Source organism: Mustelus asterias, chromosome 1 (assembly GCF_964213995.1).
Source record: "Mustelus asterias chromosome 1, sMusAst1.hap1.1, whole genome shotgun sequence".
In the NCBI taxonomy this organism is placed as follows: Eukaryota; Metazoa; Chordata; class Chondrichthyes; order Carcharhiniformes; family Triakidae; genus Mustelus; species Mustelus asterias.
The window spans coordinates 31,042,246-31,068,522 of record NC_135801.1 but is presented as its reverse complement, the minus strand read 5'-3'; the positions used below and the strand labels follow the sequence as shown (position 1 = coordinate 31,068,522).

The 26,277-nt window shown below is 44.4% G+C and overlaps 1 protein-coding gene across 3 annotated transcripts in view; it reads right to left on the bottom strand.

The window, feature by feature from the left end:
• Window positions 1-26,277, bottom strand: part of mfsd8 (major facilitator superfamily domain containing 8) — a 185,964-nt gene that overhangs the window by 19,698 nt on the left and 139,989 nt on the right. For all 3 annotated transcript variants that reach the window (XM_078211125.1, XM_078211108.1, XM_078211118.1), the window contains 4 exons: window positions 18,174-18,287; window positions 9,690-9,834; window positions 6,008-6,063; window positions 5,807-5,915 (listed from right to left, as the gene is read on the bottom strand). In XM_078211125.1, the coding sequence (XP_078067251.1) occupies window positions 5,807-5,915; window positions 6,008-6,063; window positions 9,690-9,834; window positions 18,174-18,287 (424 nt within the window). The remainder of the gene's footprint in view (window positions 1-5,806; window positions 5,916-6,007; window positions 6,064-9,689; window positions 9,835-18,173; window positions 18,288-26,277) is intronic.

Below are 26,277 nucleotides of genomic sequence, written 5' to 3'. Positions count from 1 at the left end.
ACACTAAGGATCAATTTATCATGGCCAATCAACCTAATTCCCACACATCGTTGGAGCGTAGGAAGAAACCAGAGCACCTGGAGGAAACCCACATAGACATGGGGAGAATGTGCAAACTCCACACAGTCAGTCATCCGAGGCCGGAATTGAACCCCTGTCCCTGGCACCGTGAGGCAGCAGTGCTAACCACTGTGCCATCGTGCCATCCTCACGGACTTGGCACCTCAGGGCACAGGGGGACACGCACTCCCGGTGGCCGTGAAGGTTATGGCGGCCCTCAACTTTTATGCCACCAGGTCCTTCCAGACCGCCAACGGGGACCTGTGTGGGATCTCCCAGTCCTCGGTCCACAATTTGTCCACAAGGTGATGGATACCCTATACGCGCGGGCTGGCCATTACATTAACTTTGACCTGGGCCACCAGCAGGAAGCCCAGGCTGCTGTATTTGCCACCACAGTAGGAATGCCAAACCTGGCCTGCTGGTTTTGCGGTGCATGCTCAATAGCACCCTCCGAGCTGAACAGCCGGCTTGTTGGTGAGCTAATGCCTCGCCCCCCTAGCAGGAATCAGATTCTGCGTCATTTTTTGTACTAAGTGACGTAAGATTTCATTTGTTGCCTCGCCAAAAAAACAGATCTGAAGCTGTCCCGTTTTCACACTTGTTCAGTACTTAGAATTTTTTTGGTAAGATCGCCCCCCTCTTGTCAACATATATATTTAAAATAAATGTCTGAAATCAAACTATACACTCATTTACTGTGCAACAGCCATCGACAGAACATTGACTGGCATTTATTTGTGACAGATTTCTCATTTAAGATGCACCTTTGGAATGCAGAGCTCACCAGATCAACGTGCTGCTTTTCTGTGAAAACTTAATAGAGCAGTCACCGATTACCTCTATCTGTTACCATCCCATCTATAATAACTAAAGGAGTCAGCTGTGAAGGAACGTGCTTTGATTGCACACAATGAAAGTAAACAATAACCACAAGCCTGTGGTGAACACAACGGGTCCCATCCGAGACTAAAAGGTTAGTGGACCCTCTCGGGGTCTTCCTTTATACAGGGCTCAGTATACGGGCTCCACTTGGTTGGTTAATTACCAATCCCCAGGGGGCTTGTATTCAACGAGTCCAACTGGGATGTCAATTATTGATTCCCCATGCAGATCATGGGGGTTATCACATCATCCCATCAATAAACCTCCCTGGTAGGTGGGATATGTCACATCAATAACTACATTTTGCTGCATTCATTGAAGTCTGTGGTTATTGTGTCGATTATCCTTTCTCAGCCATAGGCTAAAAAGAAATAAAACATCTCAATGGTTTTCCTGGGTTTTTTTTAGACATTTTGAAATTGATTCAACAGCAAATATTTTTATGCATAGAGGAGAATAATTATGAGTTGGCTTGTGAGGCAATGACTATACTTGTCAAACTCTAAAGTTATAGCCTGCCTTCAGGGAAATTCAAGACTAAGGCAGAGTCCACTGACCAGGCAAGCTGCAGTACTGTTGCTACAGTCACAATCTAAAGGGGATTTAACTGTGCATTTAAAAAACACACCTCTCTCCTAATTCTTACCTTTTCCTTTCAGAAAGTGCAAATAACTTGAACTGTACCAAGCAATACTAAGCTTTTCCTCCACATCAAAAGTCCTCATGCTGGCTATGTCATCGTCTGAAGTCCTCATTGTCATATCTACAAAATGTGCGCTATAAACAGAACATCCCGTGTTTTTTTTTAAAAAAGGATCACAGAACATTCCACATTTTTGTAAGCGAATCACAGAACATCCCATGTTTTTTTGAACAAGATCAGTTTATCGGGCAGCGAGAATTTACCCGGCAACCCACTTTCAACATCCTGTGACCCATCTGCAGGTAACGACCCCCTTTTGGAAAAAAAGCCTGGTCCAAAAGGAGCTAAATTTCCCCCCCAATCAACATCCTGGGCGGTCATAATTGACCTGAAACTTAAATGGACGGATGTGGCCATCACTGGCAAAGACCAGCATTTATTGTCCATCTCTAGTTGCCCTTGAGAAGGTGGTAGTGAGTTGCATTCTTGAACTGCTGCAGTCCCTGAGGTTTAAGTATAGCCACAGTGCTATTAGGGAGGGAGTTCGAAGATTTTGACCCAGTGACAGTGAAGGAATGGCAATATATTTCCAAATCAGAATGGTGAGTGACTTGGAGGGGAATGTCCAGGTGGTGGTGTTCCCATGTATCTGCTGCCCTTGTTCATCGAGATGGTGGCGATTGTGGTTTGGAAGGTACTGCCTAAGGAACCTTGGTGAGTTCCTGCAGTACATCTAGTAGATGATATACACTGCTACCACTGTTCATCGGTGGTGGAGGGAGTGAATGTTTGTGGAAGGTAACAATCAAGTGGGCTGCTTTGTCCTGGTTGAAGCTAAATCATAGAAACCCTACAGTGCAGTAGGAGGCCATTCAGCCCATCGAGTCTGCACCGACAACAATCCCACCCAGGCCCTATCCCCAAAAACCCACATATTTACCATGCTAATCCCTCTAACATACACATCCTGGACACTAAGGAGCAATTTATCGTGGCCAATCAACCTAACCTGCACATCTTAGGACTGTGAGAAGAAACCGGAGCACCCGGAGGATGCAGACACGGCGAGAACGTGCAAACTCCACACAGACCCAAGCTGGGAATCGAACCCAGGTCCCTGGAGTTGTGAAGGAGCTGTGCTAACCACTTAAGTGTTGTTGGAGCTGCACTCATTCAGGCAAGTGGAGGGTATTCCATTACACTCCTGACTTGTGCCTTGTAGGTGGTTGCAGTCGGGAATGGGTTAATGACCCTTGTCACACTTAAGCAGTAAGACCCGAACTCTGTGATTTTGTTTAGAACACTGCAGAGTCCATGTTTTTGTCAGAGTCCGGTGTTTTTCATGTCTGTGCCAGATAAAAGGAACAGCTATTCCTCTGTCTCCATTTGTTATCAAGAAATACGATTAACCCAGCTCGAAATAAGCTAAACAGTCTCCATTTTTATGTACCTTTGTTTAACACGATGGAGTTGGCATGTATGCCTTCTGTCTTTGAATCACCATAGATTCATATATATATATTCATCATACGTTATTCATCTTATCCTGATATAAAGTATTATACAAACCTGTATGTAGATTAGTTAACTTGTTTGTGCAAAACCTGTAATATTGTTTCAAGGCAATGGCGAACGATCGTGGCCTTGGAGATCGAACAAACTACGTAGAGGAAGATACTGCTAAAACAACAAGAATCTCACCATGAACAATGACAGACATCTTAGAGAATTGCAATGTAATGAGGGCGGGGCCCGGGACATATATAAACTCTGTTCTTACTTGTGTTCGATGAGAAGCCCTGGGTCCACTGTTAGGAACCTCACTTCTCCCACAATTGTGAAAATAAACCTGCATTTTGATCCACTAATAGTGTCAGAGGTTTTTTTACCTACAACAGTGGTGGACAAGCATCAAGGAGTCAGGAGGTGCCGCAGGATTCCTAGCCTTTGACCTTCTCAGGTAGCCACAGTATTTATATGGCTCACCCAGTTCAGTTTCTGGTTAATGGTAACCTCCAGGATATTGACAGTGGGAGATTCCACGATGGTAATGTCACCGATTGTTGAGGGACGATGGTTAGATTCTCTCTTGTTGGAGAGGATCATTGCCTGGCATTTGTGTGGCGCGAATGTTACTTTCAATATGTGCACGGATTAAACATAGAAATATAGAAATTCTAAACTGATCCATCCAAATTTAAGTACTTCCCAAGCAATTCACTTCGAATTCAATTTTACAGTTCCTGCAACGCTTGTGAATAACAAAGGAGATCAGTTCTGATCTGCTGGAGAAAACAAGGATGGAACCGGAAAAGGAAAGTTACAGAACGATGTGGAAGTCACAGGATTCAGGAATCCTCGGAGGAAAAAAGTGCAGTCTAATCAATTAGATACAGACAAAGAGGACAGGAAATGACAATAATTCTTCTGATACATCAACTCTGATCTGCTGAGCTAAGAAGTTCTCAAATAGCTGTTTAAAAGACAAAAGCCAATCCTGCCATACAATTTGGACAAAGGATAAAGAAGCTCAAGTTAAGAATGCAACGCAACTGCTAAATAGCACAATACTACACTGCCTCTGTTTTGGCAGACTGCAATAAGTCCTTAAAAAAACCAGGAGTGTATGAACGCTGTTGATGTGTGAATGGAAAAACCTAGATGACAACAATTTGTATTCTGTGATAACCGCTGGAGAGAAGGGTTTTCAGAAAGAGAAATGATCAACTCCTTTCTGCATTTCCAGGAAATTTATATTGTTCTGCACTCAGTCCGATAAAAACCTCTTTCCTCCACTGTCCTTCTAATTCTGAAGAACCATTCAGAGAACCTCAACCAACATTGTTGGACTTTTATTGCCCTAATCCAAAAAGTACAATCTCCTCATTAGCAAAAGCTGCTGTTACCCACCATGCCTGAATTATTTATTTTATCACGTCTGTTATACCTTTTAAATGTAAAATTTAGAGTCAAAACATGTAAGCTATTCATTGCTGCCACGACCACCATGGGGACTTAATTATCTATTTTTTAAACCTCAACATTATAATTTTATACATTTTCTTTAAATACGGGGCTGCTTTGCTTTGGGCTTGCAGCTAACGCATTCAAACAAAACTCAAGGATCCAATCTCTACAGTGCAGAAGGAGGCCATTGGGCCCATCGGATCTGCACCAACTACAATCCTACCCAGGCCCTATTCCCGTAACCTCTCATATTTACCCTGCTAATCCCCTTGACACTAGGGTTAATTTTGCATGGCCAATCAACCTAACCTGCACATCTTTGGACTGTGGGAGGAAATGCACGCAGACAAGGGGACACGTGCAAACTCCACACAGACAGTGACCCAAGCCCGGAATTGAACCTGTGTCCTTGGAGCTGTGAGGCAGCAGTGCTAACCACTGTGCCACCATGCCGCCCGTAAGGGATGAAGGCAGAATTATTTTCATCCATATTTGATAAGTTAAAGAATGAATTCTGTGAATGGCTTATTCATTTGCATATCATCTATTCATGGCGAGAAGAGCTATCAACATCCTGGGGGTTACCATTGATCAAAAACCTAATTGGACCAGCCATATAAGTACTGTGGCTATAAACAGCAAGTCTGAGGCTGGGAATTCAGTGGCGAACAACTCGCCTCCTGACTCCCTAAAGCCTGTCCACCATTAACCAGGTGCAACGTGATGGAATACTGTCCACTTGCTTCGATGAGTTTATCTCCAACAATACTCAAGAAGTTCGACACAATCCAGAACAAAGCAATTCCTTTCATCAGCACCCCATCCACCACCTTAAACACTCACTCTCTACACCACTATGGCACACAGTGTCCCATCTGAAAGATGTACTGCCCCAACTCGTCAAGCCTCTGTTGACAGCACCTTCCGAATCTACAACCTCTACCATCTACCATAAGCACAACAGATGCAAGTTCCACGCTAAGTCACACACCATCCTGACCTGGAACTCCATTGCTGCTCTTTCACTGACACGGATCAAAATCCTGGAACAACCTTCCTAACACAACACTGAGTGCACCTGCACCAGATGGACTACAACGGTTTAAAACAACTCATGAGCACATTCTCAAGGGCAATTAGGGATGGGCAATAAATGCTGGCCTTTCCAGCCATGCCCACATCCTGGATTAAAATAAAACTCTGGATCATACAGAATCAAGCTAGTTAATTGAGCACATTGCAGAAACTTACGTTTCAAAAATAGCAAACCCAAACAGGATAATGAAGAACAGGATGTTGGATGTCACCACTGCAATCAGATCAATGCTGCCAGATGAATTTTCAAACGTCTCAGGAATATCTACACAGAAACACAGAATCAATGCATAAGACATTAGTCAAATCTTAATAATTTGATTCTGCAGAAATCTCAAGAACATGTGAATGCGTTACCTTGGATATTACCAATTTCACCTTTCATTCTATTCAATTCAATGCCACAATGCTCCCTGTGGAGGGGGGGAAAAGACACATATTTAAGATTAACATCTGTGCCAGAAAACACATGCCTTTCTTCTTGTAAAGATGATGCTTAAAATTATATTTCGGATATAAATTACTTAATTTAAAATGGTACATGAACTTTACAATAGTGGTCTGCAGTGGCCCAATTGCTACAATGGTCTGGATTTTTCTCTCAGCAACAAAGGAATCGTGCTCGTCATTCACTTCGCTGACGGAGACCCTCAGTGGGCACATTAGGGGAGAATAAGTTTCACTGATCCAGCACTTTTTCCAGCTTAGAATAATCTACAGGAAGTCTGCGACTTCTAGTAAACAGGGCAGACAACAGCAAGGCTCGGCAACCAATCAAGTACAAGTATCTTCACTCAATCACACAGCACCCAAACCAGGAAAAAGAGAGAGGTTAGATTTAAATGGTGTACTGAAAGCGCAATAAAAATGAGGAAATACAAAGCAAAGTAGATTAAGGAAGAGACAAAAGAGAAACCTGACAAAGTAAAAAGAAAATCTCCAACACTAATCCTTTCCTGAAGGAATGAGACTCCACCATTATAACATTAATTTTGACAGGCCAGAGTGGCTGTTCAGCAGTAATTATCATGCTGTCAAAAAAAAAAATCACTTAGCCCCGAATGCACTAGCTCTAAACTATTCAACCATTTTTATCATGCTTCTCGTGGGTAAAAACCCCAAACTATTTGCAAAACGCAATAACTTGAATGCCAATTCTATTGGCAAGGACTTCTACAATACACCCTGTGGAATTATTCAGGTATCTCTAGCAACAGTGTTTGGGTTTCCAGGTTTAATTGCACCCGTGCGTTATCCCAGAAGTTGATGTCAAATTTCCGCCCTTTTAACAGTGAGCAACGATAGTCTCACAATTATTCTCATTGCAAGTTCTGGGCCACTGGTAAAGTAAGGTTTTATCCAAGACAATCATGTCTGAATGCCAATCTTGACTTATCATCAATTAAGAATGCCATTCTTTACAAGATGGCTTTGTTTGCAAATGTCACCTTTAACTTAAGGCCAGACAGAGAATTCTGGAAACACACCAGCTTGGAGACATGCCTATGTAATCTGGTTACCATGGGGGAGAAATTCAAAATGAAAGCTATTGAAATATCAAGTGACAGTTCTCACAACTGGGACAGCTACCTTTTGCGACACAGAGAAAGACACTACTGCTGTGTAGAGAAGCAAAGCAGCTGTTGTGTGAGGGGCAGCGAAGCACCGTTTTGAGTTAACAAACAAGCTGAATGCTTATCAGAGTTGGTTTTCTGTTCAAAAAGGAAAGGTATAGGTTAGATGGATTAGCCATAGTAATGTGTGGGGTTACAAGGATAGGGTGGGGGGGAAAGGGCCTGGATAAGATGCTCTGTCAGAGAGTCGGTGCAGACTTGATGGACCGAATGGCCTCCTTCTGCACTGTAGGGATTTTATGATTCTATGTATGAAGCCAATGGAACTTTTGGAGATTAAAGGAACAAGGAGTCATCGAGGTGGACATTGCTGGTGAAAGTCAGATCTGGAAAATGAAGGCCAAGAGGAATGACTTTCGGAGAATTGTGGGAGTTTCAACCTAACATGGCATCTACATCTCTGATAGGCCCTACCTTTTCCTTAGTTATTCCCTTGCTCTCAGTGTATTGTTAAAACAAATTAGGATTTTCTTTGATTTTACCTGTCAATATCTTTTCATATCTCTCTTTGGTTTCTAATTTTCATTTTTACTTCAACTTTATACATTCTATACTCCTCTGGGCTTTCTATAGTATTAAGTATTTTGTGACTGTCATTAGTTTTCTTTTTCGGCTTTATCTTGGCCTTTATGCTTCTGGACAAACAGGAGTCTCTACATTTGGCAGTACCACCCTTTTTCTCTGTGGGTTCATGTTTACACTTTCCTTCCAAAAGCTAGATCCCGTCCACTCTCGCCAACTCACCTCTCTACTTTGTAAAATTTGTCTTGCTCCAAGTTAGAACTTTCACTCCTGTTTTATCTTTGTCCTTTTCCTTAATGATGTTAAATATAAACTATATTATGGTCACTATCTCCAAAATGTCTACTGCTACTTCGTCCACTTGCCCAACTTCCTTTACTCAGACTAAATCTAGAATTGCACATCTTCTCGCTGTGCTTGTTATGTGCTTGCCACAAAGGTTTTCTTGAATGCAGTTCAAGAATTTTGTGCCCTCCGTGTCCTTCCCATTGTTTGTATCCCAGTTGACATTAGGGTAGTTGTGTCCCCAACAATCACTGCCAGACTGGTTTTTTTCCTACCCTAACCTTAGGTCTATTAATCTTAGGCTCTAAGAACTGGATCCAGGAACTTCTGGTCTGGATGAGTATCTTGATGAGACATATTGAAAATACAAACTTTAGGGTCGATTGAAAAAAGAAATTCAGATAAAAATTGGCCTCTGATCTGAATGTTAAAATTAAATATATAATTCTATAATGATCATAACACTTTGGGACAGATTTCAACATAATGTTGTGGAGAGTGTAGAAAGCTACACTGAACATTAACTTTTCAGAATTTTTAAATGTTTTAATATTATGAAATCTCAACTTTTATGGAATAGACTTTACTTGACAATTCAAGAACTGAATCTGCATGACTGCTGGTATGCAACTTCCATGTATTTCTTTTCAATTGTGAGTTTGTGAAATATTTATACTTATTAAAGTGAGAAGTGTTAGTGCTGGTAGACAGAATACCTTCCATTTCAGGCACTCTGCATTGGTATTAGGCACTCACCACTCAGTTGCAGAGTAAAAACTGTTCTCTTCTGCTGATCAGACATTTTAGTTTTCCAAATCAGATATACTTGTGAATGTGATTGCCAATTTGATGCCAATTTTGTGCTGTGGCCCGATTTCCATTAGGAACAGAACTAGTTTGACCCAATAATTTTCTCCCATTAGCAAGATAGAGGGAATCCTTTTACTCTCCCAGTTTGAAACTAGATTTGCTCTAGATTTTGTCTCAGCAATAACTGTGCCTCCTAACCCAGCCACCAGCATTATGTCTCAATAGCTTTACTTTGTTTCACATGGTTCTCTTTGTGCCTGACCATTTCAGCATTTATTGCCTCACCAAGGCAGTCAGTAGATTATTCATTCCAGGCAACGACCCTTAATCCAATCACCAGGACATGAAATACAACCATTCCATTTGGTAACTTGCCCAAAAGGACACAAAATATGGGGAGTCCTGAATGCAATCTCACATCCTTTCTGATGGAATGATATCTTATTTAGAAGGGTGAAAAGTGGGAGAAAAATAATTCCCATTACACATGTAAAGTCCAGACAATTGGTCACAAAGGAACATTGGTGGGAAATAACAACAGATCTCTCCTGGGACCACATGCCATGCTGAATTTTACCAAGGCAAGAAAACACCTAAAGAAAGGTGTTTTAAAAATAACAAGTTTTGCTACAAAATCACTGTCAACAAAATCCCATTGCAAAATTTTAACAACTAGCAGAGAAAAGTATTTTTTTAATTCTAGAAACAACTGCAGAATTTAATTATTACCAGCACCTTATTATGCATATCATGGAACTTGGTAAAATAAAGCATCCATTAGTATTTACCTGAATAATCCAATAATAAGCACAATATTTACAACTCCTAGCAAAGCTCCTAGGAAAGCTGGAGCAGTGTACATGTTCAACTCAAGGTCAATTAGCTTCCAAGAGACTCCAGTTTGTCCAATGCTTGTCAAAGCAGCCTGCAAAGCTGAACCAGAATAAATTTAGAAAAGCAACAATAACTACCTCTGCGACTATCAACATTCAAAGTAATTAGTGCAATAGTTGTCCTGCTGGTGAACATCAATAAGATATATTAATTCCAAATAGAGCACAATTATTAAAAATAGAATTGCACAAGTGAACATAATTCTTTTCCTGGAAGTGAATATCCATCACAAATAAACAACAGACCACTTTTTGAGCCTTCAAACAATATTCAAATTTCCACCAATGAAGGCAAGTTAAATGAAATGCAGCTCAATCCTTGAATCTCGAAATGAGTTGAAACTCTCCATGTTGGGAGCAGCTAATGTCACCCAAACAATCAGTTTCTTACACTTTGTTCCTCATTTTGTTCTGATGGAGTCATGTACCTCTTCAGGTTATCTCATTATCTCCACTCATCTCCAATAGATCATCTGGAATTCCAATATTTGAACATTGACTCCAAGAAGTTTGGCTTCATATTTTATACCAAACACTTAATTTCTTCTCAAGAAGGGAGGAGTTAGGAGAGACTCCTCCTGATATTGCAGTGGTACTCAAGCCTTAGATGACCCTGGTTTAAATAGAAATTTATGACTTGCTGAGTAGAAATATAGCGCAGGATTTTTCCACCCTTCTCTGCTGGTTGAGTAGCGCAGCGGGGCAGGAAATATGAGCAAGGGGCGAAACATTGGACACGCCTCTCCCGGTATTGCCAGCCTCGTTCTGCCGGCGAAATCAGCCTCACGCTAATGACATGTTTTACACGTCATTAACGAGCCTGGAAAGTAATAGTCTGCGTTCACTTACCTTGATGTGGAGATGCTAGTGTTGGACTGGGGTAAACACAGTAAGGAGTCTAACAACACCAGGTTAAAGTCCAACAGGTTTATTTGGTAGCAAACACCACTCGCTTTCGGAGCGCTGCTCCTTCGTCAGGTGAGTGGGAGATCTGCTCATAAACAGCAAACAGGGCATATAAAGACACAAACTCAATTTACAGAATAATGAATAATGATTGGAATGCGAGTCTTTACAGCTAATCAAGTCTTAAAGGTACAGACAATGTGAGTGGAGAGAGCATTAGCACAGGTTAAAGTGATGTGTATATGCCCTTTGTTCCCAGGAGCAGGCTGAGGGTAAGAGAGTGGGTTTTCTGACTGTAATTAATTATTTATTTTTTCAGTTAATTTTGGGTTTAAAATCGGAGGTTTTTTTCAAAACCGGAAGTCGGGCCAGGAGAGGCCTGGGGAAGTTTTTGGAGGGTTTAAAAGCGCACCAAAGTATACAGCGGGCAGCATCGTAGCGGGCAGCAGAGTGAGTGGGAAGTTGAGTGAGCTGTCAGGGCTTTGGCTCACAGGGCTTGGACGAGCAGGGGTGAGTTTTTGTTTCCTTACACTCTTATTAACTTTTCACTGTCTTACTTGACATAAAGTGTCCAGTATGAGTGTGAAACCAGTGTGTTGTTCCCAGTGTAGGATGTGGGAGGTCCTGGAGGCATCTGGCCTCCCGAACATCCACATCTGTGAGGGGTGTGTCGAGCTGCGGTTCCTGAGGGACCGTGTTAGGGAGCTGGAACTGCAGCTCGAGGATCTTAGGCTGATGAGGGAGAATGAGGAGGTGATAGACAAGAGCTATCATCAGGTGGTCACACCAGGGCAACGGGAGGAGGCCAAGTGGGTGATGGCCAGGAAGGGTAAGGCTAGGGTGGTTGAGAGCACCCCAGTGGATTTGCCCCTGCACAACAAGTACTCCTGCTTGAGTACTGCTGGGGGGGACAGCCCGCCTGGGGGAAGCAGCAGTGGCCGTGTCTCCGCAGTGGAGTCCAGCCCTGTAACTCAGAGGGCTAAGGAAAAGAGGAGGAAGGCGGTATTAATCGGGGACTCGATGGTGAAGGGGACAGACAGGCGTTTCTGCGGAGGTAGGCGGGATTCTCGCATGGTGGTCTGCCTCCCTGGGGCCGGGATCCAGGATGTCGCTAGTCGCGTCCCGGAAATCCTGAGGTGGGAGGGAGAGGAGCCTGAGGTAGCGGTACATATTGGTACCGCTGATGTGGGTAGGAAGGGAGAAGGGGTCATGAAAAGGGAGTACAGGGAATTAGGGAGACAGCTGAGAAAGAGGAAAGCAAAGGTGGTAATCTCAGGATTACTGCCTGTGCCACGGGAAGGTGAGGGCAGGAATGGAGTGAGGTGGAAGATGAATGTGTGGCTGAGGGACTGGTGCAGGGGGCAGGGATTCAGGTTCCTGGACCATTGGGACCTCTTTAGGGGCAGGGGTGATCTGTATACAAAAAACGGGTGGAACTTGAATCACAGGGGGACCAATATCCTGGCCGGTAGGTTGGCTAAGGCTACTGGGGAGAATTTAAACTAGATAGGTTGGGGGGAGGGGTGCTAGAAGAGTTGACTTGGATCAAGGAACTAATTGATGGGGGGGAGGATGCAGGGGTAAGGGGAATTACAAAATTAATGGTAGAGGAGAGGGTGCAAGTGAATGAAGGCGGTAATTTAGATAAGGGAGTAGAGGGAGAGGGTGTTCGTGACTCATCAAAGCGGGTCCAGATAAAAGCTGGAATAAGGACACTTTGCCTGAATGCACGAAGCATTCGGAACAAGGTAAATGAGTTGATGGTGCAAATCAGCACGAGTGGGTACGATCTAGTGGCCATTACAGAAACGTGGCTGAAAGGTGGCCAGGACTGGGAGATGAATATCCAGGGGTATCAGGCGTTTAGGAAGAATAGACAGGAAGGAAAAGGTGGTGGGGTCGCGCTATTAATAAGAGATAATATCAGGGTAGTACTGAGGGATGACATAGGCTCTGAGGAACAAAACGTGGAATCATTATGGGTAGAGATGAGGAATAGTAGAGGGAGAAAGACACTAGTAGGTGTGGTATATAGGCCCCCAAATAATAATGTTGAGGTAGGGAGGGCTATAAACAAGCAGATAACGGATGCGTGTAAAAACGGAACGGCAATAATCATGGGGGACTTCAACATGCACATTGACTGGCAGACTCAAGTCGGTAAGGGTGGAATGGAGGAAGAGTTCTTAGAATGCTGTCGGGATAGTTTCCTTGAACAGCATGTTACGGAACCGACGAGGGAACGAGCTATTTTGGATCTGGTATTGTGTAACGAGGTAGGTAGAATTAAGGATCTTATTGTGAAGGACCCTCTTGGGTCTAGTGACCACAATATGGTCGAATTTCTGATTCAGATGGAAGAGGAGAAAGTTTGGTCCCAAACCAGTATCCTCTGTTTGAACAGAGGGAAATATGATAGGATGAGGGATGAATTGGCTAAGGTAGACTGGGAGAGCAGGCTGGCAGGTAGGATAGCTGAGGAACAGTGGAGGATTTTTAAGGAGATCCTTTTCAGTTCTCAGCAAAAATATATTCCAGCAAAAAACAAGGATTGTAAGAAAAGGGAGAACCAGCCGTGGATAACGAAGGAAATAAAGGAGAGTATTAAAATAAAAACAGCTGCGTACAGAGTGGCCAAAAATAGTGGAGAAACAAGTGATTGGGAAAAATTTAAGAAACAACAAAGAGAGACTAAGAAAGCGATAAAGAAAGGAAGGATAGACTATGAAGCTAGGCTAGCAACTAATATAAAAAATGATAGTAAAAGTTTTTATAAATATATAAAAAGGAATAGAGTGGCTAGAGTGAATGTTGGACCCTTGGAGGACGAGAGGGGGGAGTTAATAGTGGGAAATGAGGATATGGCTGAGTCTTTAAATAAGTTTTTTGTGTCGGTCTTCACGGTGGAGGTCACAAATAGTTTGCCAAATATTAACGATAGAGGGTTGGCAGCAGGAGAAATACTTAATACAATTAATGTTACCAGAGAGGCAGTGCTGGGTAGACTAATGGGACTGAAGGTGGATAAGTCCCCGGGTCCGGATGGAATGCATCCCAGGGTATTGAAAGAAATGTCAGAGGTAATAGTGGATGCGTTAGTGATTATTTATCAAAACTCGTTGCATTCTGGGGTAGTGCCGGTTGATTGGAAAACGGCTAATGTTACGCCGCTGTTTAAAAAAGGAAGGAGACAAAAGGCGGGTAACTATAGGCCGGTCAGCTTAACGTCTGTAGTAGGGAAAATGCTGGAATCCATTATTAAAGAGGAGATAGCAGGGCATCTGGATAGAAATGGTTCGATCAATCAGACGCAGCATGGATTCATGAGGGGAAAGTCGTGCTTGACGAACATGTTGGATTTTTATGAAGATGTAACTAGGGCGGTTGATGGAGGAGAACCGGTGGATGCGGTGTTTTTGGATTTCCAAAAGGCGTTTGATAAGGTGCCCCATAAAAGGCTACTGAAGAAGATTAGGGCACACGGAGTTGGGGGTAGTGTGTTAAAGTGGATTGGGGACTGGCTATCCGACAGGAAGCAAAGAGTCGGAATAAATGGGTGTTTTTCCGGTTGGAGGAAGGTAACTAGTGGCGTGCCGCAGGGATCGGTACTCGGGCCGCAACTATTTACCATTTATATAGATGATCTGGAGGAGGGGACGGAGTGTAGGGTAACGAAGTTTGCAGACAACACAAAGATAAGTGGAAAAGTGAATCGTGTGGAGGACGGAGAAGATCTGCAGAGAGATTTGGACAGGCTGAGTGAGTGGGCGAGGATATGGCAAATGGAGTATAACGTTGAGAAATGCGAGGTTATACACTTTGGAGGAAATAATAACAAATGGGATTACTATCTCAATGGAAACAAATTAAAACATGCTACCGTGCAAAGGGACCTGGGGGTCCTTGTGCATGAGACGCAAAAGCCCAGTCTGCAGGTACAACAGGTGATCAAGAAGGCAAATGGGATGTTGGCCTATATTGCGAAGGGGATAGAATATAAAAGCAGGGATGTCTTGATGCACCTGTACAGGGCATTGGTGAGGCCGCAGCTGGAATACTGTGTGCAGTATTGGTCCCCTTATATGAGGAAGGATATATTGGCATTGGAGGGAGTGCAGAGAAGGTTCACCAGGTTGATACCGGAGATGAGGGGTTTGGATTATGAGGAGAGGCTGAGGAGATTGGGTTTGTACTCGTTGGAGTTTAGAAGGATGAGGGGGGATCTTATGGAGACTTATAAGATAATGCGGGGGCTGGATAGGGTGGAGGCGGAGAGATTCTTTCCACTTAGTAAGGAAGTTAAAACTAGAGGACACAGCCTCAAAATAAAGGGGGGTCGGTTTAAGACAGAGTTGAGGAGGAACTTCTTCTCCCAGAGGGTGGTGAATCTCTGGAATTCTCTGCCCACTGAGGTGGTGGAGGCTACCTCGCTGAATATGTTTAAAGCACGGATGGATGGAATTCTGATCGGTAAGGGAATTAAGGGTTATGGGGATCAGGCGGGTAAGTGGTACTGATCCACGTCAGATCAGCCATGATCTTATTGAATGGCGGGGCAGGCTCGAGGGGCTAGATGGCCTACTCCTGCTCCTATTTCTTATGTTCTTATGTTCTTATGAGAGATTGGGTAGACTGGGGTTGTTCTCCCTGGAAAAACGGAGAATGAGGGGAGATCTAATAGAGGTGTACAAGATTATGAAGGGTATAGATAGGGTGAACAGTGGGAAGCTTTTTCCCAGGTCGGAGGTGACGATCACGAGGGGTCACGGGCTCAAGGTGAGAGGGGCGAAGTATAACTCAGATATCAGAGGGACGTTTTTTACACAGAGGGTGGTGGGGGCCTGGAATGCGCTGCCAAGTAGGGTGGTGGAGGCAGGCACGCTGACATCGTTTAAGACTTACCTGGATAGTCACATGAGCAGCCTGGGAATGGAGGGATACAAACGATTGGTCCAGTTGGACCAAGGAGCGGCACAGGCTTGGAGGGCCGAAGGGCCTGTTTCCTGTGCTGTACTGTTCTTCTTTGGGACGGGAAGGGGGAACTATGCATTGGGGAGTGGAGGGCTGGTTAGTGGGGCCGGTGATCAGGAAGCCAGCGATCAAGGGGCCGGCGATCTGGAGGCCCGCTATCAGGGGGGCGTCGAACGGATGGAGCCAGCGATCGGCAGGTTAACAATCGGGAGGTGGTGTGGCAATTTGGAGGGGGGCCGCAATCGTGGGGAGATGTCTATGGGGTTTGGGGGGGGGGGGGGGGGGTGCGGATGTTGACAAATCTCCCAGTACATACCTGAATAATTCAATAATAGGCACAGGACCTCCACCGGTGAGGTTGGAAAGGTAATTTAACCTGAACTATTACGTTTCCAGGCACGTTAATGACATGTAAACATGTCATTAGCGTGAGGCTGATTTCACTGGCAGAACGGGGCCGGCAATATCGGGAGAGGCGTGCCCGATTTTTCGCCTCTTGCTCATATTTCCTGCCCCGCTACACTACTCGACCAGCGCAAAGGGATGAAAAAATCCCAACTTATTTTTCTACTCAACAAGTCATCATTTTCTATTTAAACCAGGGTCATCCAAGGCTCAAACACTGTGCAATGGTACCCCTAGCAGTCAGCTTCCCGGCATGAATAGGCTTTGCCCCCCCACACCCACCCCACTGTGGGAATCAGATTACGGCCTCTGCATTGCACAGAATGCTGTAAACTCATGTAACTTACTTCACTGGAAAAACAAGAGAGAAAACCTCCCGTTGTCTCAACTGTTCGACACTTAGAATTTTTCTGAGAAAATTCCACCCATAAGGCTTGGCATGAAAGCTGAGTCAAGTTTCTTGGAACTAAATTTAGCAAAGGCGTTGTTGTAGGTGTTCCATTCAAGATCAATGGAGATGATGAGGACTCAGGGTGTACCCAAAAACGAGTGATCATGGCTACAATTAATCTTGCAAAAGAAAGTAAAAACTAATGTTTCATCAACTCATTAAAAGTTCTACGCTACTCTTTGGTGAAATGTGAGGAATTCTCCCAGCAATTTTTCTTGACCAACACCATCACAATAGATTATTGGTCGTATTGGGATTTCCCAAAGATCTAACGCACATCTCCCATAAAATGGCATAGAGGAGATCAAGATGTAATGAGTCAGTCACTGATTCATGACAGGAATTTTAAATTGTACACACAAGAGATGTGAAATCTGGAGGGAGTTGATTAATGTGGAATTATCAGCTAAGGAGTGAGTAATGAATACACAAACAAGGAGTAGGCGACTCGAGCCTGCCAAGAGTCTATCTTGGTAAGATAGATAATCTTTAAAAAATCAAAGACTATTTGCCTTCACCACCTTTTCAGGAAGAGAATTCCAAAGATTCATGACCCTCTGAGAGAAAGAAATTCGCCTCACCTCCATTTTAAATGGCCGACCCTTTATTTTTTAAGCAGTGGCCCCTGGTTCTAGATTCTCCCACAAGAGAGAACATCATTTTCACATCCACCTTGTCAAGACCTCTCATGATCTTATATGTTTCAGTCAAATACTGATCAATCGATAGATGGGTTATTTACATGGAGATGCCAATTCAACTAATAATCTATTGTGATGGTGTTGGTCAAGAAAAATTGCTGGGAGAATTCCTCGCATTTCATCGAAAAGTACCATAGAACTTTTAATGAGTTGATGAAACATTAGTTTGATCTTTCTCTGAGAATTCAAAGTTAGTTGCTGTTTGGAAGCTGCAGAGGGAGGTATCCCCTTCGGTCTTTAAAATCTGGAAACTGCTATCTGGATCTCTGTCCAGCAGTATTAAAAGGCTGAAGGTCCAGCACCACGTGAGCATGCTTGATTTTGTACTAAGTAGTTCTTATGAAGGGCGTATGTCTGTGGGGATACTGCTAAAATGGAACAGTAGAGATAGCTAGCTGTTAAGAATTAAACTTTGTCATGTTTAAGTATTTTAATAGGTAAAAGTTATGTTAATTCTTTTTATTATATTCTAACTGTGTTCTTAAATAAAGCTTGTTTTGATAAAAGTTTCCTAGTGGGTCACTGGAATCATACCTGGAGTGAAACACTTTATGCTCGCCAATCAAATGTAAAAGTTAGGGTCTAGGCTAACTTCATCAATAACCTAGGGGTTTCTGATCTGGTCCTTAACACCAAACCCAATTCTAACTTTTCCTTTTCTGTGGCAACGTGACTATCAGCAATATCAGGATGGTTCCTTTGTACTTACAGGCTCAATTCCCCCTAAATATGGCACAATCAACTCAATAACTAAACAAGAACAAATTCAACAGCAGTAAAGGAATTAAAAGGCAAAAAAAAACAGATTGAAAATAAAACAAATAGCAGGAAACACACCCATGGAGGAGGAGGGTGTGGTGACGATAGGTAATGTGTCCACTTGTGAATCTCATCAGTATTGACTTGCTAACGGCCAAAATATTATTAGAAATGGAAGATTTGTACCTGGCCCCAGTATAAAACCCAGTGCCTGACTAGCACTGATATTTGCCATCGCAGTGGTCCTTTCCTGAAGTGAAGTTGCTCCAGCAACATACGATCTTACAACAGCCACATTTCCTAAAGAAAAGAGATAGCAGTACATCAAGAAATAGAAGCATGCTCTTAACATTTAGCCTGTATGCGCAAGGGGTTTACCACAAATCCAACAATCACAAAATGTATTCCTTACACAAAAATGGCTTCACTTCATTGAGATGGCCCCTGTTTTTGAATTACAACTAAAGCTGTAAATCTGATACGATTTCTAATTTTATCTTATCTTGATATTACACCACTCATATGGCTGAGATAGGCATTGAGCCCACGTAGGTATTAAGTTATCATTGTTATCGATCCTGGAATAGAGAAATTAAAATACTTATCTTGCGTCATGGTTCTCATAATGTAGGTTAACACTCGAAAGCTAAAAATTGTATAAGGCCCATTAACGTGATGTTCTGAGTCTGATTGCACAGCAGATGAACATTCAGGGAGTAAAATGTGGTGTCCACAGTGCAACATGCTTGCAATCAATAATGCTCTATCATTGGTAATCCTGCAAAACTATGTGCCCATTCCCCCTGCATCTCTCTGCTTAGAGAAAAGACAATTAATTCCCCAACAAAAACAAAATACTGCAGATGCTGGAATCTGAAACAAAAACAGAAAATGCTGGAAAATCTGAGCAGCATCTGTGGGAGAGAATAGAGCCAACATTTCGAGTCTGGATGATCCTTCATCAGAGGTTCATTAGCTCTGACAAAGGGTCATCCAGACTCAAAATTTTGACTCTATTCTCTCTCCAGAGATGCTGTCAGACCCTGTTGAGATTTTCCAGCATTTACAATTAATTCCCCTCTCCTTATGTACTGGGACTCAGTGACCGCCCAGATGTAGCAATACAGGGCACAGAGAAAGCTTGCAATGTTGCCAGCTCTGGCTTGGAAGGATTTCCTGATGTAGAAATCAAGGATCACAGCGATCTTGATGTCCACTGATAGAGCAGGGCAAGGACAACACTGTCACTCAGGTCCAGTTCGAGGAAGTGATGCAGTTCTATGACCTTCTCCTTGCTGAAGCGTGGACACTGCAGACACCGCTCCTAGCTGAGGTGGAGGTAGGAGAAGTGTTCACCAAAGACCCTAGGTAAGAACCCTTCTCCTCCTCCATGAACAGCTTCTTCTCTCTATTGCCTCTTCTGGATAACTAAAGCAGCCAAAGAGGAACTAGAACTGGAGCCGCCAAGACTGAGAGCATTTTCTGCTCAGAGGCTTTTCAAATCCACACCTTCCAAAGGTCCAGTGCCACTACATTCTGGCTCAAAGAAAATTTTCAATTCCTCCAGCAATTTAGTATAGAGGAGCTCCACTAACTCCGCAGCAGCGAAACAAACTCAAAATCATCTGACCTAAAAGTTCCATGGCAATTTCTTTAGTGTTAGCTGATCAGTTGAATGCAAGTTCAGTTACACAAATTTAAGAGAAGGCTAGGAAGATTCAAAATGGCAGGTCATGGGCCAAATCAATGTTAGGTGCTAATGTTGCAAATTGCCTACTCTGTATGCTTCTGTGGCATGCACGGAACACACTATCACTCTCTAAAAGATGCAGATTGGCAAGGGGCATGCTAGAGGTCATTAGGAGTGTGTCCCACATTATTATTTTGCTCCCTGCTCATACAGTGCTGAAATCAATAGCACTAAACAGCCAAATTTTGCAACCAAATGGTATGAAATTAGTCTTTGCTTTCTAGCAGCCTAAATGCCATTGTAATATAAAATGTGATTCTCATCAATTTCTTGAAATCAACAGACACATTCAAGCAACCTTATCACCAGTCCAACCTGCCTATTGCGCAGTAAAAATCCTAAATGTATTAATTCAGCACCTGCGCTCTCACAGATCAGTTAAGTGGTATAAGAGCTAGAGTGGAAAGGGACAGAACAGGAAATTAAATTGCTATTGCTGTCTCCCCGACTACAATGTGTTCCTATGTCACACAGGGTGAAACTAATTACTTTGCAGCCTTGCCCAAAGCTGCTACCGGTAGCAGCCTACAATCAGAAAGCAAGAACTAAAATTATACAGAAAAGTACTGGTCTAATTTCTGTGAACCCATTTCCCTTCCAACATTGAGCAATTGACTATAAAGGACGTCCATCTAGAGGTAGCATTTAACTCAAATCTAGTAAAACCTATTTACTTGTAAGAATGAATCAAGATGTAGTGGCAAATACAGGAACTCTAAATGGTTATTGAGCACACTATTGGCAGCACTGCCAGGCCACTTCTTCAAATATAAGAACTAAAAATAGCAGGAATAGGTCATATGACCACTCAAGCCTGCTCCACTATTCAGCGCAATCATAATCGGTCTTTTGCCTCAACTCCATTTCCTGCCCACTTCTCAATCCCTTCATTTTGCAAATGACCAACAAATCTGTCTTTCTCAGCCTTAATAATTCATTAATAGTAATGAATAATTAATAATTCAATAATGGAGCATCTACAACCCACTGAGGTAAACAATTCCAAAGATTCACAACCTTTTGAATGAAGAATTTCGGCCTCTTATCCTAACATTATGCCTGGTGTTCTAGATTCCCCAGTCAAAGGAAACCTCTCAATGTCTACCTTGACAAATCCTTCTAGAATCTTGCATGTTTTAATGAGATTGCCTCTCATTCTCACATTTACCCACATCTGCCACCTTGTTGCCCACTCATGTGACCAATCTAAGTCTCTCTGCAGCCTCTTTGTGTTGTTCTCACAGCTCATACCTAGATTTGTATTGTCAGCAAATTTAGATACATTACTCTCTGGGCCTGATTTTACCATCAAGTTGCGACAGTTTTTGGGCGCGAAAACTTGGTAGTCGAGCATGAGGCGAGTAGCGATCTGCACCCACCTTCGCACCGGTTCCCCCTTTACCAAGGCCGAAAAATGGCCGCAATCAGGACCACGCCCGTAACGGGTGCAACAGCCATTTAAATGCATTTGCATTTAAATTGGCTTAATGGGCTGCATGCCCAACTTTACTGGCACTTCCCCCTTTACCACCACATTCACCCATCCAGAATTGGTGCGAAACAGACATGCTCCATACAAGTCCGATTCGGTGCTCCAGTTACTGAGGAGGTAAGTGCCGAGCGTCCGACAGCTCTCTGCCTGAGATCAATGAGGGGGAAGAAGGGGGTCCGCTGCCACTCTGCCTGAGATCAGTGAGGTGGAAAGGGGGAGGGGCCCACGATCGCCCTGTGAGGTGGAGGGGGTGGGAGGAATAAGGGGGTCAATAATGTTGGGGGGGGGGGCGGCAATATCTGTGGGAGCCAGGGGGAAGCATTATCCGGCCCGGGAGTGATGTAGCAGGGAAGCTGCATTCTATCATTTTTTCTTCTGTGCATCCGCAGTTGGAGGCGCTGATCGGAGCTGCAGGGTTTCAGGCAGAGTGTGTATGGGGGCACCTGAGAAGGGGTCTAAAAGTCGGATCTAAAACACTCCCAGTTTCAAGTCCACCCAGCACTTAGAATCAAAATGGTAAAATAGGGTCCTCTGTCTCTTCATCTATGTCATTAATATATGTTAATAGCTGAGGATCCAGCAATGATTGTTGTTGCATTCCACAAGTCACAGACTTGCAACTTGAAAATGCCACATTTATCCCCACTTTTCCATCGGAATTTTACGTCATCCACCCCCCCCCACCCCCCAACCTGTTAAAATAGATTTTAATAAATGTGAATAAGATTAAGTAGTCCCCTCACCACATGATGCCCCCCTCACTAAATATTCAAACGTCGGCAAGGTTTACAACAGATTTGGCAAGATGTAAACCTGTGAAGGGAGTCCCTTCGGGGCGTAAAGGTAAGTATAGCCCCCAGGGAAGAGGGGCCTGTGACATGGCCAAGCAGTGCCAACCCGGGCCTTAGTGGCAGCCCCATTGTGGTTGGGGGGGGCGGGGGGGGGGGGGTGTGGTAAGGGCATTACCTCACATTTGTCCGGATTAAACTCCATCTGCCATCTCCCGCCCAAGTCTCTAACCGATCTATATCCTGCTGTATCCTCTAATGGTTCTCATCGCTATCTGCAAATCCACCAACCTTTGTGTCATCCACAAACTTGCTAATCAAACCAGTTACATTTTCCTCCAAATCATTTATATATATTGCAAACAGCAAAGTTCCCAGCACTGATCCCTGAGGAATGCCACTAGTCACATCCCTCCATTCAGAAACACACCCTTCCACTGCTACCCTCTGGCTTCTATGACTGATGTGGAGATGCCGGCGTTGGACTGGGGTAAACACAGTAAGAAGTTTAACAACACCAGGTTAAAGTCCAACAGGTTTATTTGGTAGCAAAAGCCACACAAGCTTTCGAGGCTCTGAGCCCCTTCTTCAGGTGAGTGGGAATTCTGTTCACAAACAGAACTTATAAGACACAGACTCAATTTACATGAATAATGGTTGGAATGCGAATACTTACAACTAATCCAGTCTTTAAGAAACAAAACAATGGGAGTGGGGAGAGCATCAAGACAGGCTAAAAAGATGTGTATTGTCTCCAGACAAGACAGCCAGTGAAACTCTGCAGGTCCACGCAACTGTGGGAGTTACAAATAGTGTGACATAAATTCTGATTCTAGGATCGCATGATAAAGACTCAGGAGGAAAAAAGCAGAAATATTTATGTGAAATAGTGTGACATAAACCCAATATCCCGGTTGAGGCCGTCCTTGTGTGTGCGGAACCTGGCTATCAGTTTCTGCTCCGCGACTCTGCGCTGTCGTGTGTCGCGAAGGCCGCCTTGGAGAACGCTTACCCGAATATCAGAGGCCGAATGCCCGTGACCGCTGAAGTGCTCCCCAACAGGAAGAGAACAGTCTTGCCTGGTGATTGTCGAGCGGTGTTCATTCATCCGTTGTCGCAGCGTCTGCATAGTTTCCCCAATGTACCATGCCTCGGGACATCCTTTCTTGCAGCGTATCAGGTAGACAACGTTGGCCGAGTTGCAAGAGTATGTACCGTGTACCTGGTGGATGGTGTTCTCACGTGAGATGATGGCATCTGTGTCGATGATCCGGCACGTCTTGCAGAGGTTGCTGTGGCAGGGTTGTGTGGTGTCTTGGTCACTGTTCTCCTGAAGGCTGGGTAGTTTGCTGCGGACAATGGTCTGTTTGAGGTTGTGCGGTTGTTTGAAGGCAAGAAGTGGGGGTGTGGGGATGGCCTTGGCGAGATGTTCGTCTTCAGGAGGCCAACAACGAACACAATGAGACAGCCAATGAACTGGAACAGCCGACAGAGAGATCCGCAGTGCATCCGAAGAGGAAAGAGTCGAATTGGACTCCTCCGGAAGGCCGCTGCCCTCGACTTGACATGTATGCCCAAGCCGTCAGGAGGTGCGTCAACACCAAATTCATCAGCCGCACTCACAAGACAGCCCCGAACATCACCCAAGCACAACATAACGCCATCCACGCTCTCAAGACCAACCGCAACATTGTCATCAAACCAGCAGACAAAGGAGGGGCCATCGTCATACTGAACAGAACGGATTACTGCAAAGAAGTGTACCGACAACTCAACAACAAGGAACACTACAGACAGTTACCTGCAGATCCGACCAAAGAACACACCCGTCAACTCAACACTCTGATCAAGACCTTTGATCCGGACCTTCAGAACACCCTCCGTGCTCTCATCCCACGTACTCCCCGCGTTGGAGATCTCTACTGCCTCCCGAAGATACACAAGGCAAACACACCCGGCCGTCCCATCGTATCGGGCAATGGGACCCTGTGCGAGAACCTCTCCGGCTATGTCGAGGGCATCCTGAAACCCATTGTACAAAGAACCCCCAGCTTTTGTCGCGACACGACGGACTTCCTACAGAAACTCGGCACACATGGAGCAGTTGAACCAGGAGCGCTCCTCGTCACAATGGATGTCTCAGCACTCTACACCAGCATCCCCCATGACGATGGCATTGCTGCAACGGCCTCAGTGCTCAGCGCCAACAACTGCCAGTTTCCAGATGCAATTTTACATCTCATCCGCTTCATCCTGGACCACAATATCTTCACCTTCAACAACCAGTTCTTCATCCAGACACACGGAACAGCCATGGGGACCAAATTTGCACCTCAATATGCCAACATCTTCATGCACAGGTTCGAACAAGACTTCTTCACCGCACGGGACCTTCAACCAGTGCTATACACTAGATACATCGATGACATTTTCTTCCTTTGGACTCATGGTGAACAATCACTGAAACAACTCTATGATGACATCAACAAGTTCCATCCCACCATCAGGCTCACCATAGACTACTCTCCGGAATCGGTTGCATTCTTGGACACGCGCATCTCCATTAAGGACGGTCACCTCAGCACCTCACTGTACCGCAAGCCCACGGATAACCTCACGATGCTCCACTTCTCCAGCTTCCACCCTAAACACGTTAAAGAAGCCATCCCCTACGGACAAGCCCTCCGTATACACAGGATCTGCTCGGATGAGGAGGATCGCAACAGACACCTCCAGACGCTGAAAGATGCCCTCATAAGAACAGGATATGGCGCTAGACTCATTGATCAACAGTTCCAACGCGCCACAGCGAAAAACCGCACCGACCTCCTCAGAAGACAAACACGGGACACAGTGGACAGAGTACCCTTCGTTGTCCAGTACTTCCCCGGAGCGGAGAAGCTACGGCATCTCCTCCGGAGCCTTCAACATGTCATTGATGAAGACGAACATCTCGCCAAGGCCATCCCCACACCCCCACTTCTTGCCTTCAAACAACCGCACAACCTCAAACAGACCATTGTCCGCAGCAAACTACCCAGCCTTCAGGAGAACAGTGACCAAGACACCACACAACCCTGCCACAGCAACCTCTGCAAGACGTGCCGGATCATCGACACAGATGCCATCATCTCACGTGAGAACACCATCCACCAGGTACACGGTACATACTCTTGCAACTCGGCCAACGTTGTCTACCTGATACGCTGCAAGAAAGGATGTCCCGAGGCATGGTACATTGGGGAAACTATGCAGACGCTGCGACAACGGATGAATGAACACCGCTCGACAATCACCAGGCAAGACTGTTCTCTTCCTGTTGGGGAGCACTTCAGCGGTCACGGGCATTCGGCCTCTGATATTCGGGTAAGCGTTCTCCAAGGCGGCCTTCGCGACACACGACAGCGCAGAGTCGCGGAGCAGAAACTGATAGCCAGGTTCCGCACACACAAGGACGGCCTCAACCGGGATATTGGGTTTATGTCACACTATTTCACATAAATATTTCTGCTTTTTTCCTCCTGAGTCTTTATCATGCGATCCTAGAATCAGAATTTATGTCACACTATTTGTAACTCCCACAGTTGCGTGGACCTGCAGAGTTTCACTGGCTGTCTTGTCTGGAGACAATACACATCTTTTTAGCCTGTCTTGATGCTCTCCCCACTCCCATTGTTTTGTTTCTTAAAGACTGGATTAGTTGTAAGTATTCGCATTCCAACCATTATTCATGTAAATTGAGTCTGTGTCTTATAAGTTCTGTTTGTGAACAGAATTCCCACTCACCTGAAGAAGGGGCTCAGAGCCTCGAAAGCTTGTGTGGCTTTTGCTACCAAATAAACCTGTTGGACTTTAACCTGGTGTTGTTAAACTTCTTTCTATGACTGAGCCAGTTCTGTATCCACCTTGCCAGCTCACTCTGATCCCATGCGACTTCATCATCTGCATCAGTCTGCCATGAGGGACCTTGTCAAAGGCCTTACTTGAAGTCCATGTAGACAACATCCACTGCCCTACTTTCATCAATCATCTTCGTCACTTCCTTGAAAAACTCGATCAAGTTAGTGAGACATGACCTCCCCTTCACAAAACCATGTTGCCTCTCGCTAATACGTCCACTTATTTCCAAGTGGGAGTAAATCCTGTCACGAAGAATCCTCTCCAATAATTTCCCTACCACTGACGTAAGGCTCACTGGCCTGTAATTATCTGGATTATTCTTGCTACCCTTCTTAAACAAAGGAACAACATTGGCTATTC